This window comes from Brachyhypopomus gauderio, chromosome 1 (genome assembly GCF_052324685.1).
Source record: "Brachyhypopomus gauderio isolate BG-103 chromosome 1, BGAUD_0.2, whole genome shotgun sequence".
NCBI classification, from domain to species: Eukaryota; Metazoa; Chordata; class Actinopteri; order Gymnotiformes; family Hypopomidae; genus Brachyhypopomus; species Brachyhypopomus gauderio.
Genome location: NC_135211.1, coordinates 21,826,254 through 21,843,276, shown reverse-complemented (window position 1 = coordinate 21,843,276; position 17,023 = coordinate 21,826,254). Strand labels below are relative to the sequence as shown.

The following is a 17,023-nucleotide window of genomic DNA, read 5'->3' as shown; positions in this document are numbered from 1 at the left end:
ACATAGACATCAGGTGCTAAAGCACCACCAACTCTGCCCTTTATCAACGAAAGTGCCCTTTTAAAACTTCGTTTAAAAATATATATTATTATTATTATTAACATTTTACTGAGGTCGGTTTGAAATGATCTTTTGAAAACCTGAGCGAATAAAAACAATGCCCTGAAATGCGCCACCACCTCGCACACACCCGACCTCTCTCTTCCTTTAACACCAGATGCGCTGCAGCAGCAGTTCAGTTCAGCGAGTGGAAGGAAGCTGAACTGACGCTGAACGTTCACAGCACGCCTTTTGCTCTTAGCCACGCCTCTTTCCCCGCCCCCACACAGAGGGTAAAACCGGAGCAAAGAAAAGAGAGAAGCGCAAAAAAAATTATGAACGTAAAATGCGAGACGCAAAGAAAAGCAGTGATGCGCAAACAAAAGAAAGAAACACAAAAGGGAGAAAGTATTGCAAAAAAAAGCAGCAACATAAAATGTGAAGCGCAAAGAAAAGAAAGAAACGCAAAAGAGGGAAAGTATTGCAGAAACAAATTAGGAACGTAAAATGCAAAATGCTAATCTTATATTTGCGATATTATTATTTTTTTCGTCAACATTAAAGACCCTAATTTGACTCCATAGTATGTGAGGTTAGGGATGCTCGGTAGGTTTTTCTGTCACTTTCTTGCTACGGTGGAGAAAGTTTGCGTATGTGATCACGTGATTGACCGGCTTCATTTGATTGGTCACTCATACTCGGGTGACGAGACGTTGGTCAGTCTTCTCACTGAAAAGACTAATTATTTACAAAACGAAAGTAACGGTAGCGCGCGGCGCAAATCCGATTGTAACGGAGTAAAAGTCGCGTTTTTCTCACAACATATTTACTCAAGTAAAAGTAGAAGTCTTTCATATTAAAACTACTCCTACAAGTACATTTTGTCCAAAAAGCTACTTGAGTAAATGTAACGGAGTAAATGTAACGCGTTCCTACCCACCTCTGAGTTTGATTTTCTAAAAGATGCCCTTCAAAACTAACTAATGATGCCCATTTGCTATTTTTTTATTTTAATGTTTAGAACATGGCAGAAATATTGAGAGTAGATCAGACCTTGTTATTTTTAAGTTGCCAACTGAGATTTTCCCAATCGGAATTAGTCCTCCACATTTACCCATCTGTGCAGTGAGAACACACACCCACACACACACTAGTGATCACCAAGAGTCTGTGGTACACATAGGCCCAGAGAGGTGGGCAGCCCTAGCCCAGCACCCAGGGAGCAGTTGGGGTTAAGTGCTTGCCCAATGGCACTTCAGTCATGACCTGGGACTCGAACCCATGACCTTCCAGTCACAATACCGGCTCCCTAACCACCAGACCATAAGGAGAAAAATCATAAAGAGAGCAGATCTCTGGCAGCATTAGATATTTGAACGAATGTCTTAGTGATTATTCTACAAATATAAAAAAATGTTTTTTTCCAGTCTGATTTTGTAAAACTAAGAAGTTTGTTATGATGTTTCTCATCTGAGGAAGAACTCAGGAAGCATTTGATCTTGAACATATGAAAATAGTGTGTTGAAGAACATGCAAGTTATTTCAAGCTTGTAATAGAAGAGGTTGTGTAGCTCCCTGCACAGCCAACTAATAAAACTGTAACCAAACAGCTTCATCTAATAATAATAATAGTAAATTTTATTTAAAGCGCCTTTCATAAACACCCAAGGACACTGTACAGATAAAATTGGAGAAAGGTCAGGTACAGCAGTAAATAATATAAAACAATTAAGAGATATTAAAAGCAGTCCGAAACAGGAGTGTTTTCAGTTCAGATTTGAAAGTCTTGAGTGATGTGCAGGAACGCAGGGAAATGGGTAGCGAGTTCCAAAGCTTTGGGCCAACAACGCTGAAGGCTCGTTCACTGAACCCTTGTAGCCGGACTGGAGGAACAACCAAGAGGTGAGCATCAGCGGAATGTGGAGAGAACGTGCAGGACAGTAACGTTCATCTCCAGTTAATCACAGAACAACCATTATTTGTTATTACTTTATCAGGCCAAAACTGCAATGCAGGTTCTTCTTATGTTCACTGTAAGTACCTTCTACATATTTAGATATACTTTATGTACTTTAGCTTTTTCAGATACCCAAGTGACTTCATAGTGTCACTACATTTCTAGCACATTATCACTGCAATAACCTGATTGTCAGAGATTTACCATTTAAGCAAAATTAGGCTTTTATAAAGTAAATGCGCACAGTAGGAGTCAAGTCCTCTACAGGGAACTGGTGTTTGCAGTATGTGAACCTATAACTGGTTCTTAAACAATACTTAACAATGTCTGGTTAAGTAATGGCTAGACCTTTATGATGTGTAAAGCTGCCTAGAAAGTTAAGGTTTCAATGTTTGTTTAAGGTAATACAGAGTTTGACTAGATTTACACAAAACAGTAATAGAAAGGTGAGAGCAGGAAATGATTCCCCAGACCCACAAGAACCACCTCAACCACCTCACCCAGCTCACCCTGACATCACCCTGACCTCACCCAGCTCACCTAACCAGTTCTACCTGAATTGATAAACTGCATCTGTACATTCATGTTTAAAAACTACATGCATGTATCAAATCCCTTATTTTGCACTGTGGCAGATCAGCTGTGATTCCCACTTCAGAATAGTGGTTTCACTGAGGACTGTGAGCAGGGGAGTGATTGTGTCCATTCAGCTTTCTACAGCATTCATGCATGAGTCAACATCAGAGGGGTTACTACAGGCGTGTGCACCTTAGAAACCTTAGAAACACCTTAGTGTCGCTACTGATAGAGCCCGGGTTTGATATGTTTGGTGTAAGAACAAATATTGCTTGCCACTATTCCTATGTAATACTGAAGCAGTGACTAAAATAATCACATGCTTTGCACATTAGATTGCAGTAAATTAAGTCTTATTACATTCAATATTTGAGTTTGAAAGACATTTATTAGACAATGTTAAAAGCTAAAAATATGGCAATGATCAGCCAACAGACCCAGATAATAATGAACCAGTTTGGGCAGGTGTAGGTGTGGTCTATGTCTGGTTATGTCCAAACGTGCATTTACGTGGGTGTGGTTCTACGTGCGTGTGTTCATCTGTCTCACCTGTGGCTCATCTCATCATCATTTGGGTCTTGTTTAGTTTATCTATATAATGTGCGTTTACAGTGTCCTGTACTCATCTTTGTCTGATTCAGCACATTCGTGTGTTCATTGTGCACTTTTCACGCTCTGCATCCTGCTTTAAGTTATAACCAGAAACATAACATTGTTTTACTTTTATAGCAGTTCTACAGTTGAACACACACATTTTACATACATGTGAAGTCATAGAAATTACATTATATCCAAATTCTTCAGGAGTATCAACAGAATCCTTAACAGCACAGAAGAGTCATATTGTACTTAGCTGTACAACTCCGGCTTGCTGGTCCCATAACTCATGAACAAACAGAATTTAGTTTGATGTCATTGTGCCAGACTTACTGAAGGGCCTTCTGGGATGGGGTGGAGTCTTTGCTCTATCTGAGTTGACCAATGGCAGCGTTTGTGTGTGTGTGTTTAAAAGGCTTGATGTTTTTCATTTGTGGTCTCAGTCTTACATGGGATACTATGGCAAAAGTCACAGTTCGACTAACCCTCCTTGGAGTCTTATGTATCTGCGTCATCTCTGCTCCTACCAAGAAGGTAAAGTCATTGGGCATTTGCTAATTTGCCATCGATGAGCAGGGTGTTGTCTGTTAAACAAAGCCTTTTGAAGCTTGAACATTATTACATTATTAGGGAGTAGTTTAGATACAAAAATATCTAAGCTTCCTGTATGTTTGGAATAGTATTAAAATATACAAAGGCAAGTCAAGAGTTGCCCAACTCTTGAAGGTGAAGGTCCACCTTGATGGATTTGTTTGAGTTTTAGTGTGAGACAAACACGAGGAACGGTGAGAGTATCCACCTCTGCCAAGCTGTGTACCTTACCTAACACTAACATTACCACCAACTCTAACAGTAACCATAACATTAACCCTAACCCTAACACTACTACACATGCAAATTATAGCACTCTTGTACAGCTTTTGGTCCGTTGATTACAAATTGTATATTGTTTTATTTCCTTGGATATCTTAATTTTTTGTTTATGTGATACAGAAAAGGTATTATTTACTTGCATGTAACAATAAGCAATATTATTACATGACATGACTGAAGAAAGCAGTTCATGAAGAACTTCATTTTCTCAGTAGCATATCTTCCTCCATCCCAGGAGCGGGATGTTGACATCTACAGCTTCCACATCAATTCTACAGTAACAAGCCGTTATGCCATCACAGTCATCACAAGCCGAGTGGCGAACAGGCTCAACGAGTCCAAAGAGATTCATTTCGAGGTCAAGATATCCAAGAATGCTTTCATCAGTAAATTCAGGATGTATGTCCATATCAGTCATTAATCAAGCACCACTTGACTGACCAAAATTCAATTTCTCTTATTATTCATTTACTCCTATTAAAGTAAAAAAAAAGTTACATAAGTTGCATATTCTCAGTTGTTCACTTGTTAGGGAATTTGACTTCAAGTAATCACCCACTCAAAAGGTTGAGTGTGTAAAACGTACCAATTCTCCTAGGACTATAGAAGGGAAGAGCTACGATGGGATTGTGAAGGAGAAGGAAGAGGCACAACATCAGTACAGCCAGGCTGTGTCTCGTGGAGAAAGTGCTGGAATAGTCAGGTACCAGTAACAAATACTATCAATGAATGAAGTAGTACTTATAAGGCTTGGTTCAAAATATATTTTATTATTATTATATTATTATGAAATTTTATGGATTATTAATAGTGGAATAGTAGAAAAAACTCCCCTTGGGCATGTTTGTGTGGTCTGCATCTGTTTTTGTCCATATATGTATTTCCTTTTTCTGTGTGGTATCACGTGCGTGTCTCACTTGTCATTTTGTCTCATTAACGTTATACGTTGCACTTGGTTCTCGTTTAAGTTAAAGTATATAATGTGTGTCAATGTTATGCTAAATTGCTCGTCTTTGTTAAGAGTCCACCCTGCGTGTGTGTTAGTTACTTGTTGTCTGTTAAAAGTGCTACCACGCTGAATTGTGAAATAAACCGTCGTCTGTCAAAGGAAACATCTCACTATTGACATTCTTTGTGCTGCACTGACCAGCATTAGCCTACATCTGGATTGTTGATTTGCATATTATAGCCATTTTATTTAGAAATGTCAAATCTATTTGGATAACTATTCAGGTTCAGATTCTTGCAAATATTGACATAAATTTAATGTAGATTGGGTGACAATCCTGGAAAGAATTTGGATTTAGCAAAATCCAAGTGCAAAAAGCTCAGTGGATTTATTGATCTTTTTTGTTTGTGAGCCAAAGATTCAGAATGTGAAAGAGTTCTGTCTGCAGGTCTCACATGGTCCTGACCTCAACACATTTCGCATGACTATACTATCAGTTAGGCTCATCTTATATGCCAGAGTAGCAGTAGGTGTTTGAACCCCTAATAAATTAGTAACACTGAATTTGTTTAAACATTTAAAACATTTTTAAAAGTAAACTGGTGGCAGCGGAGACAAACACATTTGAGTCACTTTCCGAGACCAAAATTTCTAATTCTAGTGCTTAGTAAAGAACCTTTTCAGAAAAGGAACCTCATGAATTCATCTCAAATGGCTTAATTGGTATTAATTGGTATTGATTGATTGGAATTGCTGTTCTATTACTTTGAACTCAGGTATACAGATCCATGAAACTTAGATGTCATCCAGTAACTAAGTAATCCAGTGCTGATGTTTTATTATTATTATTGTTGTTGTTGATTGATTGGAATTGCTGTTCTATTACTTTGAACTCAGGTATACAGATCTATGAAACTTAGATGTCATCCAGTAACTAAGTAATCCAATGCTGATGTTTTATTATTATTGTTGTTGTTGTTGTTATTTGTTCCAGTTCGGTAGGAAGAACTTTGGAGGAATTTAAAACCTCTGTAACAGTGGCTGCATTCAGTAAAGTGACCTTTGAACTCACCTACGAGGAGCTGTTAAAGAGACGCCTGGGCAAATATCAGTTGCTCATCAATGCCCAACCGATGCAGCCTGTGTCCGACTTCAAGGTACTATACACTCTGACCTCTGACCTGGACGTTGGATACATGCAATGATTGTAGCAAAGATACAGATGAATAAAACTTAAAGTGTAAAGAAGATGTAAGTTGTATATAAATTTAATGTAAAATGTGATTATTTCATGCAGATACAAGAAATAAAAGTAACTGATGGGCAACTCGATTTAATGCCAGTCACTGTTAGCAAAAACCAACACAATGATTAGTGGTATTTTCTTATTGTAATATTGTGTAGGTAAAATATAGAGTGACTTCAAAATGGGTTGATTTGCATCTCATATTCCAAATATATATGTATAGACTGGGTATATGGACAGTGTATGTTGAAATTGTATGAAGTATATAAAACGTGATATACTTCAGTGATGTGAGGGAAATTCAGGTTTCCATGATAGAGGCCCTTAGAGCTATTAGACAGAGGCATTGTGGGGCATTGTGAAGCATTATGGAGTATTGTGAGGCATTGTGAAGCATCTTTAGCCGTCGTGGCTTCAGTCCTTAATTCTGCTGATGGTGTTTCTTTATTAGATTGATGTGTACATTCAAGAGAGTCCTGGCATTGCCTTTTTGGATGTGGGAGGAGGACTGAGCACGGATGAGCTGACCAAAGCCATTACTACTTCTCGAAGTGAGCGAAAGGTGAAATACATAGGCCACACCTAAAGACTCATGTTCTTGTAGTTCATTATTAAATAAATGTCTTTTTTTTGCACTTGAAGGTACTGATTGCATAAAAGTGAAGATAATAGGGATTAAGTGCAGTGGAGTGTGGGTAACGATGTAGTTAAAGCTGCAGTCCAGAACACGGGATGCAGGGATGGAGTTAAACTACAGTCCAGCACACAGAGTGCAGAGAGGGAGTTAAAGTACAGTTTAGCAAGGCATGCTGAGATCTCTCTGGTTTCAAATTCTAATGTGGATTTGCACTGAAACTGACCCAGAGACAACTTGCTCCCCTGGTTTTATTCTGCACTCCAGGGTCATGTGATTAATGTCCTTGCAGGGAATTATGAAAGGACAGGTATTTCTAATAAACAGATAGAGAAGGAAGAACTTTGCTGGCACAGCTGGTGAAGGATCTCTGTCCGAAATGTGTACTTTGTGTACTTCTCTGCAATTTGTCTTAGACAAATGAAATTAGGATGATTGGGAAGGGTCTTAATAATTTGTATGATAATTGCAGGCATGGGTGAACTTCTATCCTACCCTTGAGCAGCAGACCCAGTGTAAAAGCTGCAGCCAGGATGGACTAAACGGGGACCTTCTTATAACATATGAGGTAGAAAGAGCCAAGTACAACAGTGGAGAAGTGCGGGTAATGAATCTATATTAGAAATACACATATAGTAACGTAATTTATGACATATATATATATATATATATATATATATATATATATATATATATTCACTTAGTTCATTCTCTCTTCCCCACCAGATAGAAAATGGCTATTTTGTCCACTACTTTGCACCTATGAATATTCAGCGAATCCCCAAAAACGTAGTCTTCATTATTGACCGGAGTGGCTCTATGCATGGACGGAAAATACATCAGGTGCGCTACAAAAAGGAACATGTGAATTCCACACATTAAAACCAAAATATTGTGTGATTATGAAATTGTAGAGCTTCATTGTCAGCTGTTCACCGACAGTAGTTGTTCACAACAGTAGTTGAATGTCTGAGTCTGCCCTCTATGAGCAACCAAACATGCTGACTTTTTAATCTCAGACCCGTTTGGCGATGCTGAAGATTTTGGAAGATCTAGCTGGGGATGATTACTTTGGCCTGATCACCTTTGACCGTTATATAGACGTCTGGAAACCTGAACTCCTCCAAGCCACAGAGAGCAACCTGAAGACTGCAAAGGCTTTTGTGAAGGAGATACAAGATCGAGGAGGTAAGATGGTAGTGGAAACTGCTTGCAGATACAGTATGATTTCTTATTATCTGCTACTATCTGCAATCTGCAAACTGTTATTGAGTGTTTAAAAGTTTAGCACATATATTGATTTAATTTTGTAAAACATTTTTATGTAAAAATTTTTGTTCCAAAATCTCAAATTAGGAAGAATTACCAATGTTTATAGCCATTTTCTACTAAAGAACTTACTTAAAATTACATATTAATTTAACTGATTCATTTAACTAACTTATCTTATTTATTTATTTATTCATTTTCATTCAAAGCACAACAAATTCAAGACACCACAGAAAATGCAAATCAAAAAGAAAATGAAAGGTAGCAGAAGGAAGAACAAAGACAAAATGAAGAAGGCATCTTAAATCTGCCCCTTTAAAAAACAAACATATATATAAATGAGAAAAAATACATTCAAGCCTTACTAATATTTAAATAACAAAACTTCAACTCATTTTCAAACATGTCCTATGAATATTATAACATTTGATATGACCTTTAGCATCCTCTTAAAAAAATCATTGTACCAGCATTCTTATAATCACTTTCCAGAATATTCCACTATTTTGTTCCGTGTACTGATGTACATCATTCCTTTAATGTAGTTCTAATGTTAATCTTCACAAACATTCCCAGCCCCTTAAGATTATAATTACTTATTCTCTTAATGAAAAGTGACCGAATATTTAAAGGTCATAAATTCATATGAGCTCTATACATGAACTGCAGAATTCCATAATCAACCAACTCATAAAATTTTAATAACTTCAATCGATGAAACAATATGTTGGATGGGTGACTGTAATGTTTTCTGGTGATAATTCTTATAGCCCTTTATTGCAAAATACAAATGTTTTACATGCCTTCCCCCAAACTTCAACACAATAAATCAAATGTGGAACAATTATAGCATTATACAATATAAACAGTACTTTGTCATTAAATACCTCCTTCACCTTATATAGTACTGCAATAGATTTTGCTATCTTATTTAACTTATGTGACTTCCAGGTCAGGTTTTCATCAATTATAACACCCAAACACTTCACTCTACAGATTTCAACACCATCAACTTTGAATGAAACATTAACCGTTCCTTTTCTATCACTGAATATTATATGATTTGTTTTGTTCAAATTTAATGACAATTCATTAAGCTTGAACCAATACTATATTTTTACAAATTCTGCATGCATTATTTCCAACATTTGTGGTGAATCTTTACCCAAACAAAAAAATGTGGTATCATCAGCAAATAAAACACATCTAAAAAAAACCCCAGACACATTAACCAAATTATTTATGAATAAAAGAAACAACTTTGGTCCAAGCACAGAACCCTGTGGCACTCCACATGTATCGTCACCAAATTTAGATCTTACATCATTTATTTGAACAAATTGTTTCCTGTTTGTCAGATAACTTGATATCCACTGTAATGCTGGACCTCTTATGCCATATTTGTTCAATTTCCCAAGAAGAATACTATGATCAGTGGAAAATAAACCACCATTAAATAATGTGATTAAAAGCGAATTATTTCGAATCATTTCGAGTATATGTATAAATATTTAACTTTATTAAGTTTACCGTGCTGGGAAATATTGAAATGGACCTTGAAAGTGACGTACAAGTGGTTTAATTCCACCTTATAAAGGTGTATGAACCCTGCAAACATGACTTTGTTCATTGCGCTGAGGCGCGACGCGCGGAAGTTACAAAATTCGAGAGGTGCACGACCTCACGAATTGACAGCGCGTGGGGCCCTCGCGCACGGGCGGAACCACAGCGATTATGTCATTTTCGCCGCGCGGACCCTCGCGTCGCTCGTGACGCATCAAGTATAAACCAGGCTTTAATTTTTTTCCGCGGGCAGACGGGCCGCGGGCCGGATCAAGTTCATCTGCGGGCCGCCAGTTGAATAGCCCTGCTCTAGGATTATGTGGTCTGTCTATTTAGTGTTCGTTCGCGCAGTGTCCCGTGCTCGTCTTTGTTTGAGTCTGTCAACATTAAATGTGCTAAAGTTAAACGTGCGCTGTCTGCACTATTTTTGTATTAAAATAAAAGTGTAACATTGTGCATAACATTGGACTCTGTGCCTCGTCCGTTGTCCTGAACGCAACGTCACAGAAAGACGAACCGACCAAGAATGCCAGGGTACGCGACCCGCGCCAAGAAGGTGAAGAGGCCCAGCAGGCACCACCATGCCTCTTCCCCTGCTCCCCACCACGATAACCCCGTGAGCCTTGACAAGATGCAGCAAGACCCCGTGGTTGCGTTTCTGCTACGTCAGGCGCAGGCTACCATGGAGGAGGTCATGGCAGAAGATCTGCGCCAAGCTGCACGGCGGGTGTGGCGAGAGAGACACCTGCCTTCCTCCAGAGACCCCTCGCACGACAAAACTCTGGAGAGTGAGTTTGAGGAGGAGGAGGGGTCAGAAGAGGATGAGAGCTCCCCTCCGTCCGTATACTCGGCCCCTACCAAGTATTACAGCGAGGGTGAGGAAGAGGAGGAAGGCTGCCTTCCGTCTGTATACTTGGCTCCCACAGAGTATTATGGTGAGGGCGAGGAAGAAGACGTCAGCCCTCCCCCATCGCTGTGCTCGGCTCCTACCGAGCGTTACGGGGATGAGGTGAGTCCCCCTCCGTCTGAGTGCTTGGACCTCACAGAGTGTGAGGACGAGGAAGACAGCCATCCTCCGTCTGAGTACTTGGATCGTGAGCCGTGTACAGAGGAGGAGGAGGGGAGCAAGCCCCCCTTGGAGTACTCCGCCGAGACCGTGAGGGGGAGGACGTTTCCCCCGATAACTCAGAGGGAAGTGTGATGGACTACTCCCGGGGCAAGAGCCCGGTGGAGCCCATGAGCTGGAGCCAAGGCGGTGAGGAAGAGATGGAGATGGAGGACGCCGCTCACACCGCCAGACCAGGGGAGCGATCACCAGGAGAGGGCAAAGTACTCCGGTGGGGTCCTCGGAGAAGGGAGAGCGAGTGTCGGCACACCTACCCTGCGGCACGCCTACCCTGCGGCGCACGCCCCGAGGGTTTCCAAAGAAGCCGGTAGAGCACCCACTGAGAGGGCTGCAGGACCGTCCGCCAGCCGCGTCGCACCCAGCAAAGGGTTTGCGGCGAGGGCGGCAGGAAGACCGCCCACCACAGCACCTGCTGCTCCCGGAGCGTTCTCACCCCTGACAGCCATTCTCCAGGTGTGAAGCCTGGCTCCGTTTTTGTGTATGTCTGTGCCTGTGTTTGTGTCCGTCCCCATGTGTATCCCGAATTCCCTTTTCCCTTTTGTGCCTCTGTCTATTAATGTTCCTGTGTATGTGTTTGTGAATGTTCCGTTTTTTGTGTCTAATGTCTTTTCCCCTGTCTTCCCAAGGAGGGTGTTCTAAGCTGTTTGTGGCGGATTCTCCACCGAGGGTGGTCATCTCCCAGACACAGGACTGAAGGCTCTGGATCCGCCCATCGGCGTGGGTTCAGGGCATTCAGTTCTGTTGGCACCCGGGGACAGGTAGTGCCCTTGGTGGGGGGCTCTGTCACGGTACAGCCCCTGACCCCTCCCCTTTGGGCATGTGTTTATGTCGTCAATGTCTAGTCGTCTGCGTCTGTGTATCTTCATGGGTGTGGTTGTGTCCGAGCGTGTTCATCAGTTTCACCTGTGGCTCGTCTCGTCATCACTCTGAGATTATGTGGTCTGTCTATTTAGTGTGCGTTCGCAGAGTGTCCCGTGCTCGTCGTGCGTAACGTTGGACTCTGTGCTTCGTCCGTCGCCCTGCACGCAACGTCACAATGTGTAAATGGCTCAATTACATAACCCATAATTTCCTTAACAAGCGTCATATCCATGTCCATGCAGTCCATGGATTTTTTTGTCGTCAATATATTTTACCATGTTCATTATTTCATTTTTGTCGGTTCCGTCAAGGAAACAATTATTGGAACAACACATTACTGTATGAATCACACTATCATTTATGTTTGGTATTTTTGCAGCGAAACTTGGGCCAACCTTCATACAATATTTAATAAATTCATTTACAATATCACTCTGCTCATAGATTTCATTGTCCTTAACAAAATATTGTGAAACAGCTGGTTTTACCTTCTTTTTCAAAACACCATTCATATAACCATGCCTTCATATAATTTTGGCTAAATCATCATGTTTTGCAAATCATATGCAACTTTCATACATAACACTCACCTTATTTACACACACAATGAACCCTACCTCTCCATGAAACATCACGTCAACATAGTATATCTGACCCTTAATGTTTTCATTTCTATCCACTTCCCTGTAGCTACTGACATCAACGCTGCTGTGCTGAAGGGGGTGGAGCTGATCAACAGCCACCCACGAGAAGGCACCGCCTCCATCCTCATCCTGCTGACTGATGGAGACCCCACTTCAGGTCTATAAAATCACTAATGCACATACGCGTACAGTGGGGAAAATAAGTATTTAATCAGTCACCAATTGTGCAAGTTCTCCCACTTAAAAAGATGAGAGAGGCCTGTAGTTGACATCATAGGTAGACCTCAACTATGAGAGACAAAATGTGAAAAAAAAAATTGAGAAAATCATTTTGTCTGACTTTTAAAGAATTTATTTGCAAATAATGGTGGAAAATAAGTATTTGGTCAACTACAAACAAGCAAGATTTCTAGCTGTCACAGACCTGTAACTTCTTTTTTAAGAGGCTCCTCTTTCCCCCACTCATTACCTGTATTAATGGCACCTGTTTGAAGTTGTTCAAACAGTATAAAAGACACCTGCCCACAACCTCAAACAGTCACACTCCAAACTCCACTATGGTGAAGACGAAAGAGCTGTCGGAGGACACCAGAAACCGAATTGTAGACCTGCACCAGGCTGGGAAGACTGAATCTGCAATAGGCAAGCAGCTTGGTGTGAAGAAATCTACTGTGGGAGCAATAATCAGAAAATGTAAGACCTACAAGACCACTACTAATCTCCCTCGATCTGGGGCTCCACGCAAGATCTCAGCCCGTGGGGTCAAAATGATCACAAGAACGGTGAGGAAAAATCCCAGAACCACAAGGGGGGATCTAGTGAATGACCTGCAGAAAGCTGGGACCAACGTTACAAAGGCTACCATCAGCAACACACTACGACGTCAGGGACTCAGATCTTGCAGTGCCAGACGTGTCCCCCTGCTTAAGCCAGTCCATATCCAGGCACGTCTGAAGTTTGCTAGAGAGCATTTGGTTGTCCAGAAGAGTATTGGGAGAATGTCATATGGTCAGATGAAACCAAAGTAGAACTATTTGGTAAAAACACAACTCGTCGTGTTTGGAGGACAGTGATTGCTGAGTTGCATCCAAAGAACACCATACCAACTGTGAAGCATGGGGGTGGCAACATCATGCTTTGGGGCTGTTTCTCTGCAAAGGGACCAGGATGACTGGTCCGTGTACATGAAAGAATGAATGGGGCCATGTATTGTGAGATTTTGGGTGCAAACCTCCTTCCATCAGCAAGGGCAATGAAGATGAAACGTGGCTGGGTCTTTCAGCATGACAATGATCCCAAGCACACTGCCAGGGCAACAAAGGAATGGCTTCGTAAGAAACATTTCAAAGTCCTGGAGTGGCCTAGCCAGTCTCCCGATCTTAACCCCATCGAAAACCTTTGGAGGGAGTTAAAAGTCCGTGTTGCCCGCCGACAGCCCCAAAACATCACTGCTCTAGAGGAGATCTGCATGGAGGAATGGGCCAACATACCAGCAACAGTGTGTGCCAACCTTGTGAAGACTTACAGAAAACGTTTGACCTCTGTCATTGCCAACAGAGGATATACAACAAAGTATTGATATGAACTTTTGTTATTGACTAAATACTTATTTTCCATCATTATTTGCAAATAAATTCTTTAAAAGTCAGACAAAATGATTTTTTCAATTTTGTCTCTCATAGTTGAGGTCTACCTATGATGTCAATTACCAGCCTCTCATCTTTTTAAGTGGGAGAACTTGCACAATTGGTGACTGACTAAATACTTATTTTCCCCACTGTATGTGCATACATACAGACTAATTCAAGCTCTCACCCTAAAATATGTCAGTGTATCACAGAACTCAGCACCTATTTCCAAAGTCCAGTGCTCATGAAACCATTTCTGGCAAGTGACAAAAGTAGCATTTGACTAGAAGAATAGTCTGTCCACTGTGGACTCCTACAGCAGAGATGTTGTTTTGTGAACATATTGCACTAATGCAGCAGAGGTATTATTTTGTGAACACATCACACTAATACAGCAGAGGTGTTGCTTAGTGAACTCATCACTGTAATACAGCATAGAGCAGCACAGTGAAAAAAACAGGTTGGATTCGATTTTGTTTATTTAAGGGAATGTTTTTAGTTTTTACTTTCGTGTGAATAGCAGGCATGAAAATCTGTCAACTTTCGGCGAAATTTGCCGTTTTGAAGTTGAAAAGGGTGACCTACGCAAATCGTGTAGATCCGAGGACTTTTTTTGGGGGGGGGGGGGGATATTATAGGTACACTACAAAAGTTTGGGGTCACTTAGAAATGTTCTTATTTTTGAAAGAAAAGCAGTTTTTTTCAATTTAGCTAACATTAAATGCATCAAAAATACACTCTATACATTATTAATGTGGTAAATGACTATTCTAGCTGTAAACATCTGGTTTTTAATGCAATATCTACATAGATGTATGGAGACCCATTTCCAACAACCATCACTCAAGGTGTTCTAATGGTACATTGTGTTTGCTAACTCTGTAAGGAGGCTATTGGAGGTTTTGAAAACCCTTGAAAACCCTTGTGCAAGTAGGTTAGCACAGCTGAAAACAGTTTTGCTGATTAGAGAAGCTATAAAACTGACCTTCCTTTGAGCTAGTTGAGAATCTGGAGCATTACAATTGTTGGTTTGATTAAACTCACAAAATGGCCAGGAAAAAACAACTTTCAATTGAAACTCCACAGTCTATTCATGTTCTGAGAAATGAAGTCTATTCCATGCGAGACATTGCCAAGAAACTGAAGATTTCCTACAATGGTGTGTACTACTCCCTTCAGAGGAGAGCACAGACAGGCTCTAACCAGAGTAGAAGGAGAAGTGGAAGTTTTTCTTTTTTTTGAGTGTTAAATATCCGCCAGTGTCCACCCGCCGGATGATCTCTGTTATACGATAGGGATATATTGAGATATCGCCTACAGAAAGTCTATAAGGTGGGGATACTGCGATATTGCCCACGCGAGATAGGACTTAGCCTAGCGCCTGTTAGTCTGGCTAGAAATCCAGCTGGGCAGAAGCGCACTGATTAGACGTAATACAGTGTTGGCTAGCTTCGGAGCAGCAGAGATATCCGATAGGGGCGGGGGGAACTGTTGTTACGTTGGTATGCGGAGCGGATCTAAATTTTGAGGACCTTTATTGACGTGTTTAATTGATTTGGGATCTTTACATGTGGGTTTTTGTGCCCGATTATTATTATCTTATTTACTTTACTTTTTTATTATATTGTTTACTTTACTTTTTTACATTTTATGTTATTTTATTATTTTATCTTTAATTTCTTTAACATTTTCTTTTTGTCTTATCTCCTTTTTTATGTTTCTTTTATTTATACTGTAAAGCACTGAGTTTAAAGGTGCTATACAAATAAAGATTATTATTATTATTATTATTATTAATATTATTATTACACAGACAAGTTTTTAATTGTTGCTGGCCCATTTTTTTCTGACCACCAAAGTAACAATTGGCAATAAATGCAGATAATGGCTTTAATGAGCCTTGTGTCAGCAGAAATGGTTCAGTTGCATTCAAAAACTAGTTTACCTGAGTCTACCAGACTAATTTTGATTGAGCAGATTAAGGGTATTTGGTTCTATTGTTAACATTTGTTCAGATCAGCACTTCTCTCCATGTGTAGAATGATGTCTTCCAGGATTATGCTATGGTGTTGGATCTTCATAAATCAGAAAACCAAGGAAACCTAGCTTATTGCTAGAATACTGCTGGGCACATGGCAGTGTGACTGGTTCTTTACTAAGGTTAAATCTACACTTGGCACTGTCCCACAGGTGTAACCAACATAGAGAGGATTCAGGCCAACGTGAAAAGTGCCATTAAGGGGAAATTTCCCCTGTACTGTCTGGGGTTTGGATTTGATGTTAACTTTAATTTCTTGGAAAAAATGGCACTGGAGAACAACGGAGCAGCTCGCAGGATCTACGAGGACTCTGATGCTGATCTTCAGCTCCAGGTAGGAGGCAGTATGCTGTCTGCTACTACAGTCATTCCAGTACTGTGATTTTGTCTGCTTACAGATCCATCTTTGTTGTCAAAAGGGTTTCTATGTGGAGGTTGCTACCCCTCTGTTAACTCATGTCCAAATGAACTATACTGGAGTAGAAAGTCTCACCCAGGCCAGTTTCAGCCAGTACTACAATGGCTCAGAGATTGTAGTTGCTGGTCAAATCACAGACAACAACCTGGAAACTTTCCAAGCGGAGGTTATTGCAGTCTCAGTAAGATCACCCCTGCTAGATGTCATTTACCACTTCGATTCTGGTTCCTATTGAAATTTCCAAGACCCAATAACAGTCAAAATTAAGTGGTTCTCTTCAAAATGTTTACTATTTGCAGACAGGCCATAATGTGACATACAAGGATCCATCGGCCGAAGCTTTAGAACCTGAAAAATATTTCACAGTCCAGAGAATATGGGCATACATATCAGTAAAACAACTACTAGAGAAAGAGTGAGTCTGGGATGTGGTCATGCATGTGTGTGCATGTATGTGTGCATGTCTGTGTGTGCATGCATGTGTGTGGGGGGTGTGCATGCGTGTATGTATGTGCATGCATGTGTATGTGCATGCATATGTGTGTACATACATGTGTGTGTGCATGTCTGTGTGTGCATGCATGTGTGTGGGGGGTGTGCATGCG

General features: G+C 40.6%; 1 protein-coding gene across 3 annotated transcripts; it reads left to right on the top strand.

The window, feature by feature from the left end:
- The first annotated feature begins 3,394 nt into the window (after positions 1-3,394).
- On the top strand, positions 3,395-16,837 carry LOC143512455 (inter-alpha-trypsin inhibitor heavy chain H3-like). 3 transcript variants are annotated; one of them, XM_077002816.1, is made up of 12 exons: positions 3,395-3,703; positions 4,258-4,441; positions 4,641-4,745; positions 5,986-6,148; positions 6,689-6,799; positions 7,344-7,475; positions 7,598-7,714; positions 7,891-8,059; positions 12,381-12,491; positions 16,153-16,334; positions 16,420-16,599; positions 16,718-16,837. In XM_077002816.1, exons 1-12 carry the CDS (start codon positions 3,619-3,621, stop codon positions 16,835-16,837), a joined length of 1,659 nt encoding a protein of 552 aa, XP_076858931.1. In that variant the 5' UTR covers positions 3,395-3,618. The 3 variants fall into 3 exon arrangements, with proteins under 3 accessions (XP_076858931.1, XP_076858922.1, XP_076858912.1); XM_077002807.1 differs by having other exon boundaries at positions 4,255-4,441; XM_077002797.1 differs by having other exon boundaries at positions 3,589-3,703; positions 4,278-4,441.
- The last annotated feature ends 186 nt before the right edge of the window (positions 16,838-17,023 follow it).

Coding starts and splice junctions, on each gene's coding strand:
- LOC143512455 (XM_077002797.1), top strand. CDS start 3,590: ATGTTTTTCATTTGTGGTCTCAGTCTTACATGGGATACTATGGCAAAA. Junction 3,704..4,277: donor TCTCTGCTCCTACCAAGAAG/GTAAAGTCATTG, acceptor CCTCCATCCCAG/GAGCGGGATGTTGACATCTA. Junction 16,335..16,419: donor ATGCTGATCTTCAGCTCCAG/GTAGGAGGCAGT, acceptor TGTTGTCAAAAG/GGTTTCTATGTGGAGGTTGC.